At 55.7% G+C, this 8938-nt stretch overlaps 1 protein-coding gene across 2 annotated transcripts; it reads left to right on the top strand.

The window, feature by feature from the left end:
• The first annotated feature begins 841 nt into the window (after positions 1–841).
• On the top strand, positions 842–5061 carry CDKN1B (cyclin dependent kinase inhibitor 1B). 2 transcript variants are annotated; one of them, XM_027666285.1, is made up of 3 exons: positions 842–1802; positions 2361–2491; positions 3803–5061. In XM_027666285.1, exons 1-2 carry the CDS (start codon positions 1328–1330, stop codon positions 2480–2482), a joined length of 597 nt encoding a protein of 198 aa, XP_027522086.1. In that variant the 5' UTR covers positions 842–1327; the 3' UTR covers positions 2483–2491; positions 3803–5061. The 2 variants fall into 2 exon arrangements, with proteins under 2 accessions (XP_027522086.1, XP_027522085.1); XM_027666284.1 differs by having other exon boundaries at positions 3780–5061.
• The last annotated feature ends 3877 nt before the right edge of the window (positions 5062–8938 follow it).

Genomic DNA, 8938 nt, shown 5'->3' with positions numbered 1-8938 from the left:
GGAAGATGGCTGTGGAAGGGGCTGGAGACACGGGGGCAGAGAGCAGAACACTGTTGCTCTTATCTTCATCACACCTGCTGTAACAACGAGAGTCACTTGCTGTGACTCTTGGCTCATCTAAACTTTTGAGCACACAAACAGGACAAATCCCAATATTTTTGTTTTCTTTCCTCTGCTTGCTGACATCTGAAATCCCAGCAGAGGTTATTTTAGAGCCATTTCTGCACCTAGTCCCTTCCTTTGCCGAGAAAGCAGTAAGAGGTGATCCTCTCGGCTCTGGGAGCTACCAGCCCATTTAGGCAGCCGGTGGTGTCACAGTGCTGCGGGTCGGTATGCTGGTCTCCCCTGCATGCCGCGGGGTGGCCAGCTCCCCCACTTGGCCCGAGTTTGCCCCCAACCTTGGACGTCGGAGGGGATGTGTCGCTAGAGTCCAACCCAGAAAAACCAGAGCAATGGGGAGACTCCTGTCACAGCACTGAATCAAAACGCCACCATTCCTTAGGCCGCTAGGGCAAGCAGCGGGATGGGGTAGGTGTTTTTGGGAGGTGGTGGGCACGAACCCCGCCGGGCCCGGGCTTTGCGGAGGGGTGAAGGAGAGCGGGACCCGCGGCGCCTTCCCGTTTCTCTCTCTTTCTCCATCGCTCCCGGTCTCCGTCCCCCACCTTCCCCTCGGCTCGGCTCGGCTCGGCTCGGCCGGGATGGGCTCGGCCCGGCGAGGCAACAGCCTGTTCGTCCCGTCCCACCTTTAGAGCCGGCGGCGGCGACGAGGTAGGGCCGGGCCGACGGGGCGGTGCCCGCCGCCGTAACCAATGGCTCGGCCGGGCTGTTTAAATAGACTCGTCCTGTCAATCAATTTCTTCTTCGTCAGCCTCCCTTCAATCGCCATATTGGGCAACCGAGAAAAGGGCTCGTCTCCTCTTGTTTTTTTCCGTCTCGCTTTTACTACGCGGCGGCGGCGGTGCGAGCGGCAGGGGCATCACCATCGGCATCGCCGACGGGTCGGCACCGCGGAGGGCAGCGCCGCGCTCCGCCTGCTGCTCCCCCCGCACCGCTCCTCCACCGCCCGGGGCTCCCCGGCGGCGGCACCGCCGGCTCTCGGGGCTCATCCCTGGGCAGGCGCTTATGCAAGGGCGCCTCCTCGCCCCTTCTCCGCGGGCCGAGGGCGAGCGGGGCCGAGGCGGGGCCGGAGCGCGGGGCAGCGCGGAGAGGAGGCGCGGAGAGGAGCCGCTGGGCGCCGGGAAATAAAGGGCAGCGGAGAGGGGGCGGCTGGGGGAGAGAGAGCAGCGAGCACAACCGCCGCCTGGAGCAAGAGGGAGGGAGCGGGGAGATGTCAAACGTCCGTATTTCTAATGGGAGCCCTACCCTGGAGCGCATGGAGGCCAGGCAGTCGGAGTACCCGAAGCCGTCAGCGTGCAGGAATCTTTTCGGGCCGGTGAATCACGAAGAGTTAAACAGGGAGTTGAAGAAGCACCTGCAGGAGATGGAGGAGGCATGCCAGAGGAAGTGGAATTTCGATTTCCAGAATCACAAGCCGCTTGAAGGCAGGTACGAATGGCAAGCCGTGGAGAAGGGGAGCTCGCCCGACTTCTACTTCAGACCCCCCCGGCTACGGAAAGCCGTCTGCAAGTCCTCCGGCCGCCAGAGTTTGGATGTAAACGGGAATTGCCAAACCGTGGTTTTTGTCGGTTCTCAGGGAATCTCAGAGGACACTCACTGTGTAGGTCAAAAGACTGATGTTTCAGAAAATCAGACGGACTTAGCAGAGCAATGCACTGGGCAGAGGAAAAGACCCGCGGCCGATGGTAACGTACCCCTGCGAAAGCGACAGCGCTCAGCTCCGCGCCCCACTCGTGTCAGCGTCGGGGCTCCCGGCGCCTTCACCCCTGCCACGCGTGGCCCGGGTGCGGTGGGCTGTGCCCCGCTGGGCACCGGCTCGGCGTGCCCCCTTCCCTCCCCCGCCCCCTTAAAAAGCTCGGGTACTGTTTGCAGTCCCGGGGGGTCCCGCATTGAGTGGGAGCCGGTAGATGATTTGCGAGGAAGAGCCCTTAGATGTGGGCATCTCTCCCGACCCCTCGCCGCCCCTCTTCAGGGACCCGGCCTCTTGCCCAGGTGGGAGGAGGTTCACAGTGCTCAGCAAAAGATGAATACGGATTTTGGCCGAAAAGAGGGAACTTGGATCTCTTACCTAGAGAGAAGCCCATCTCCCCTCCCCCTTCTCGCTTCACGTAGCCGACCTGACATGGGGATCCGGTAATGTTCCCCCCTCGGCTCCATCTATCCCCCCTGGATGCCGAGAAAACATCTGGAAGGAAAATATTTTAATATCGCTCCCCCACCCGTTTTTAATCTTCCCCTCCTAGATTCCTCTCCTCAAAATAAAAGAGCCAACACAACAGAAGAAGAGGTTTCAGAAGACTCCCCCAGTGCCAGTTCAGTGGAGCAAACACCCAAGAAATCAAGCCCGAGAAGACATCAAACGTAAAGCGTTTAGGTAGGTTCCCTTTAGGATCTAGCATTAGGATGCAGATAAGGGAAAGAAAGGGTGACCGAGGGGCTATCCTGAGTCTGTAAGGGGCTGGGGGGGCGCTTCGGACCCCTGTGGGCTCGCTGAGGGGTGTTTTCTCCGAGGAAGGGTGGCTTTCCCCAAGCGCTCGGGGATGGGTGTGTTTTAGAAGGTGGGGAGTGGGAGGCGCAGGGCTTGAAAAGAACAAAACAAGGAGCGAACCGCTGCGCTGGGCTCCGCAGCGCCGGGGGGATGGGGCAGGGGCAGTGCGAGCCCCGGTCGCGGTGGGACTGACCCTGCCTTCCCTCCCTCCCTCCTCCGGGATTGGGACTGGAGGCAGGTAGGGCCCTTTCCCAAGGACTGTGCGGGTGGAGGGACGCAGTTTGAAACGCGGCTGATGCATCATGGCAGATGCCAGGGGATTTAGGGGAGCTTCCCGTGTCCCCCGCCCCCGAGCCTTTTTCACCTCCAGTGGCAGTCTTGCCGTCGCATATCGCGGCCACAAGTTAAAAAGTTTGGTCTAAGGGGAATCCGGGCACTTTCTTAAAATCCGAGCAGCGCAAGGTTGTTTTTCTTTTTTTTTATTTTTTTTTTTATTTTTTTTGGGGGGGGTTGGCTTTTTTTTTTTTTTTGGTGCGTGTGTGTGTTTTGGCTCTGTTTTAGAGGCTGGCAGAGGGAAGGGAGCGGGTTAATGGGAGCTGGGTTGTGTTGTGTGTTGTGTTTTTTCCCTACCCCCTTCTTGTTGTTTTTGTTTTAAGGCGAGGGCTGGGGCGGGGAGAGTTGGTAAATTGCACTGGCGGTTTGGGAGCCGAGGTTAGCAGCGAGGTTTACAAAAACGATTTGCGATTGTGCAGAAAGAGATTAAGCTGTAAAGCAGAAGTTGCAACAAATTAGTCCCGCTGGGGTGAGCCGTGGCGGAGCGCGGCAGCCTGCGCGGCCATGCGAATGCCGCTACTACCGCCCACTTTTTTTTGGGTTTTTTTGTTTTGTTTTTTTTTGTCCTGGGGTGAGGTGGGGAGAAGGAGGGGTCCCGCCGGCTTCGCTTTCCCCGCCGAAGGGTGAAAAGGGCCTGGGCCGTGCTGCCCGCACCCCCAGCCGGCCCCGGCCCAGCCCGGCCCGACGGGGCGGCAGCGGGGGCCCCGCCCGGGCTGGGCCCGCCTGCCCCGGGGATGCGGTGTCGGTTTGAACCAGTTGCGCCCCTGATCGCGTTTCTTTTCGATGTTTTCTAATGACTTTCTCCCTCGTCGTCTTCTTCTTTTTTTTTTTTTATTTTTAATTCCTTTCCCCACCCCGTTGCAGAGCGGAGGATGTGCGCGTCCTCGTTCGTCGGGTGCGGCGGGGGGCGATGAAGCGAGAAAGATGTAAAGTTGTAGTGGAAAAGAAAAATACATATCGCCGATCTCCGTTGGATGGAGGTGTCCTGTACAAGCACTGAGAAAAAAACAAAACCAACAACAAAACAACATCAACAGAAAGCAAACAATAACACTAAATTTTAGGCACTCTTAAAAGATCTGCCTCTAAAAGCATTGGATGTAGCATTGTGCAATTAGGTGTTTCCTTATTTGCTTCATTGTACTACCTGTGTATATAGTTTTTACACTATGTAGCACATAAAACTTGTTGGGAGGGGGGAGGGACTGTAAGAGGGTGACCGATTGGAACTTGCTTTCACAATCTAGCAAGCAAATAAATCTATGAAGAGAAGCAGTGTAGGTTTTTTATTACTTAAAGATGTATTGTCCCTTTAAGTGGGTCTGCAGTGTTTTTCTCTCCTTTTTTTTTTTTTGTTTAATGTATCATCGGGGTGACCCTGTTCAGAGCCGATTATTATAGGCTGCTTGTGAAGTTTCTTTCTACAGCATTAAGCTGAAGAGGTGGGAGCTGTGATGATTCCATTATATGGTAGCAAAAGTTCCCCCCCAGCCTCAAATCCATATACCAAAATGGAATGCCTGTAAAAGTTGTGTAAAATCATCCCACCTGATTATATTGTCTTATTTTCTGTGTTGTTTTTTTTTTATTTGTTTCTTTGTTTTTTTTTTACCTAATCTGGAGTACTTTTGCTCTGAATCTTGCATATTGTTGTTTTCTGATCTGACCCACTTCCCAAAGTATTTGTGTGTGAGGGGAAAAGGGATACTACATCTTTAAACAGTATTTCTACGTTGCCTGTGTACCTGTATGTAAAAATAAAAAAAAAAAAAGTTTGAAGTGTACCTGTGTACATAACTCTGTAAAGACACTGAGAAATTATACTAACTTATTTATGTTAAAAGATTTTTTTTTTTAATCTAGAAGACAATATTTTTCCCCATTAAGCCAAAGCGGCATGTTTTTGTGCATTTGTAAATGCTCTGTTTGGTAGACTTTTTAGAGGTTTTTTTTGTGGGGGAGTTCTTTTTTTTTTTCCTTTTTCTGATAATTAATATGGCTGTGCTTAAAAGATTGCAGACTGAGCCAATTTAATTTTTTTTGTAATGCGTGGGGAAAAAAAATCCAGATTGATATTGTTTCACATCAAGCAATCAATAAAGAAAACTGCCATATATAAGAAATATGGTCTTCATTAGTGTGTGTTTCAACCTCCCTCAGGCTGGCACTGGAGGAAACAAGACTCCTTCAAGAAATAAAAGCAGTTTTCCTTTGAGTATCTTTTCATGTGTCTCTAGTGCAGGTGACAGTAAGGGATGCAGCACCCTTAGTGCAACGATACCGTTTCTTCATGGAAGCATGGTCAGGCATTGGAACAAGCTGCCCAGGGCCGTGGTAGAGTTGCCATGCCTGGAGGGATTTAAGACCTGTAGATGTGGCACTTGGGGACGTGGTTTAGTGGTCGACTTGGCAGTGCTGGGTTAACAGTTGGACTCAGATCTTAAGAGAGAAGAGGGCTTTTCCATCCTCTGAATGATTCTATGAGTCTGCTCTGTGATAATTATGGATGATGTGCCCTCTTAATGCAAAAGAGTGGAATTTCCTGTGTCATAATGGTTTTGGGGTTGTGGTTTTTTTTTTTGTTTGGTTGTGTAGGTTTTTGTTTGTTTGTTTTTGAGACAGAAAGAAAAGGTAATTCGATGTATTTCGTACACTTAGTCGTTTGACTCCTAAGGCTTGAAACTCGAGCCCAAATGAGCACCTTCCGGGACGGGACCAGAGAGCCACCACATTCCCAGGATTGCCCTCCTTCTCCCGCTCCCGGGGGAGCTCTCGGGGGGCGCGGGCCGGCAGCATCCTCCTCTCCGCCGGCCCTGTGGGAGCCCCGGTATGTTCCCCCTCAGCAGCCGCGGCCATGGCTCTCAAAGATGGCGCCTCGCACACCCCTGTCCCAGCAGATGCTGGTGCCGGCAGCGGCCGCCCCCCGTCCCGCCCGGCCCCGCCACTGGCGCCCAGGATCCCCACCGCCTCATCCCAGCACCGGGAGAGATGCGGAGGGCCGGGCATCGTCGGAGAAAGGCGATGGATGCACCGGAGGGTGGAGGAGGGGGCGCGGACGCCCGAGGGGGGTCGGTACTGCCCGGCCTTGTCCGCCACGCCCGGCAAGGTGCGAGCGTCCCCCTCTCCGCTGCCCTCCGCCCCTCACCGCCCCGGCGATGCGGGGAGGGGGCGTTCTCAACCCCAGGGCTTGCGAGAAATAAATACGTAAATGAACAAAACGGAGGCGAAGGGGGGAGCACAGCCCAGTACGAGGTCCTTCCCCCTCCCCGGTGCAACGCGATCCTGTTGTTTATTCCGGCCGCGCCCGGGCTCGCCCTCACTCCGAAACCTCCCCGGGAACGCGGGGCTGTGCCGGCCTGGCGGTGAGGAGGGACGGGGAGAGGGCAGCGAGCCCCCCGCCGCCAGCCCCGCTCCAGTGTCGGCCCCCGGCTCGGGCAGAGCAGGGCGGAGAGGAGGGAGCGGGCACGGCCGGCGCTGGCCACGGACTTTCGCTCCTCCGCCGGCTGCGAAGGATCGCTGGACACCCTGCCCTCCGCCCCCCGACGCTCTGCTATCCCGCCCCTCCTGCCCCCCGCGGAGTGACTCCATCGCAGTGTGCGGGGGTTGCGCGAAGCTCAAGCCAGTAAACGTGGAAAACACTCACGAAAATTAAAAAAAAAAAAAAAAAAAAGTTACGTAGTTGTTGTTTTTTTTTTTTCCCCAGCACGAACAAAGTGATCTCGATGGAAAATAAATAGCGGCGCCTCCCCGAGCCGGCCTATCCCCGCGCCTGGCGGAAGCCAAACCCCCCCTCAGGCGGGGGGACGGAGGCAAGGAGTGGGGCGGGGGGGCCACCGCAGCCCCCGGGCTGGGGTCCCGCCCGCTTCTCCGTCACATAGGGTTTGGATGTGCCCTCTGACCGTCTCCCCGCTATTATTTTTAACTATTTTTTTCTTTTGTTGTTGCTGTTGTTGCCGCGGCCGATCGATGGGGCTTCTCGCCCCGCGCGGCAGCTCAGGGCCGCGCCCGCCGCCGCTTTCACCTGGGGCCGCCCCCGCCGCCATCGCACCCCCCGGGGGAGCGGCACCACCCGCCCCCGCCTCCTCCTCCCCGGTGACCCCCGGGAGATGCGCCGAGCCAGCGCCAGAAGGGGGGGAACATCCCCCGCCGCCCCACCCGGAACGAGGGGGGGGAGGGTAGCGAGCGCCCAGACCCGCCCCGCGCCCCCTCCTCCGCGGCCGCGGGGGGAGCGCGTTCTCCTCTCCCCGGGGCTGGGGCTGCTCGTTGCGGCGGCGGAGCCCCACGACCCACACCGCCGCAGCCCTGCGGGGAACTGAGGTGGTGCCGGCCCGGGCCTGCGCAGTGGGGTCAAATTTTTAAATTTTATTTCCTCCCCTCCCCCTTCCTCCTCCTCCCTCCTCCTCGCCGCAGCGTTTCCTCCTCGGGCGGCTGGAGGCAACCTTGCCTCGCTGCTTTCCTGCGCCTGGCATCGCTCCGCGGGGCGGGCCAGGCCGGGCCGGGCCGGGCCGGGCGGGGGGAGGGAAGGGCCGGGGGAGGGCGGAGCGGGGCCCCGCCCGCCCCGTCTGATGCAACAGGCGCGGCCGGCCCGCCGGGTGCGCGCGCAGCCGGCCCCCCCGCCTTTCCTGCCCCATCCTTCCCGTCCCGCTGCCCGCGTCTTTCACTCCTTGTGCTTCTGTCCCTCCCTCGCTTCCCGGGTCACACGTACGCGCAGATCTGCGCCCGCCCGCCCGCGCCCCCTCCGCGTGTGCGCCCGCACGTACCTGCGCGCCCCGCGGTGCGGGGGAGTGGGTTCCCTCTCTCCTGCAGGCGCGGGGGGTGGATCGTTGCCGTCGGTCCGGGCACTGTGGGGACTGCGGGGCTCCCCCGGCAGCCGGGCTGCCCACCGGGCGCCCCTGCATCCTCCGCCCTCGTTTTTTGAGTCCCACATCCCTCCTTGCGCTGTTCCACGCCGGGAGCGGAGCTTCCGCTCTCTGCGGGGAAGGGGGCAGCCTCGAGGGGAAGCGGGAGCAGGGCCGTACTGCAGGAAGGGTTGGCTTTCCCTTACATAAAGCCGCGCCAGAGGAGAGGGATATGACCCGTTCCTCAGCAGGAATATTTTGAACGTGGATCTGGCCATTTTTCACTGGAGACGCTTGGCTGGAAGTGAAAGTACTAGCAACGTGCCCTTAAAGTCAATATTAACACCCACTGCTTTTCAGCTGTGGAGCCAGTCTCCTCTTCCTCAGATGGGGAAATTAGCTGGAAAACGATGTTTTTCTACATTCAGACCCATCTGTACTTCTGAGTAGCTTCAGCTGAAAAAACTTGAAGAAACACTGAATTTCATTTTCAAAAAAACCACATTCCACTTCAGAAATGTCAACATGTTTTGTTTCAGCATCATCTTAGGGTGTTTTGTCTCTTTCTTCTTTTTTCATTTTTTTATTTTATTTTTTTTTTATTATTATTTAAAAGTAATCTACTATCCTCATTTGTTTGGTGTTGGTTTTTTTTTTTTTAAATACTCAGCAAAGGGAAATGTCCATGGTATAATGGCTTTAACAAAATGTGTGATCTACAGTAAAATAATGAGATTATATTAATTGTTTTGCTCTGCCCCCCCAAATGAGATATTTTCAGCTTTGATTTTACTGGGAAACCTTGAAGACTTTCTGTACTTTTTCAATATTGGTTACCCCCCCAATGTTTCATTTACCTACTGAGATAAAAAAAGGCTTTTTTTTTTTTTTCGTGCTGTGCGGGTTGTATCAGCACTTGTGGTTTGCTGTGTTTCATCCAGGCTCAGCCACCTCTTCCATCCAGGCAGCTTGTGTGCCTTTCCTCTCCCTGCCTGCTTTCTGCCTTGTCCACATCAGTCATTGCAAGGCTCAAAATTAGGCAAAAAAATAGAGGGGAATGTGTTTTTTTCTTCTTTTTTTTTTTCTTCTTTTTAATAAAGAAAAATATTCCCAATTCACTTTACTTAAAAGGCAAACAAATGTATTTTTCCTATAATGTGAA

This window comes from Corapipo altera, unplaced genomic scaffold (genome assembly GCF_003945725.1).
Source record: "Corapipo altera isolate COAL_440 unplaced genomic scaffold, ASM394572v1 317, whole genome shotgun sequence".
NCBI classification, from domain to species: Eukaryota; Metazoa; Chordata; class Aves; order Passeriformes; family Pipridae; genus Corapipo; species Corapipo altera.
The sequence above is the reverse complement of the archived record's forward strand: the minus strand, read 5'-3'. Positions and strand labels throughout refer to the sequence as shown.

What these genes read in the sequence shown, in the direction of transcription:
- CDKN1B (XM_027666285.1), top strand. Translation starts at nt 1,328, where the DNA reads ATGTCAAACGTCCGTATTTCTAATGGGAGCCCTACCCTGGAGCGCATG. An exon ending in GAAAAGACCCGCGGCCGATG is followed by an intron (nt 1,803 to 2,360) that starts GTAACGTACCCC and finishes TTCCCCTCCTAG; the next exon opens with ATTCCTCTCCTCAAAATAAA.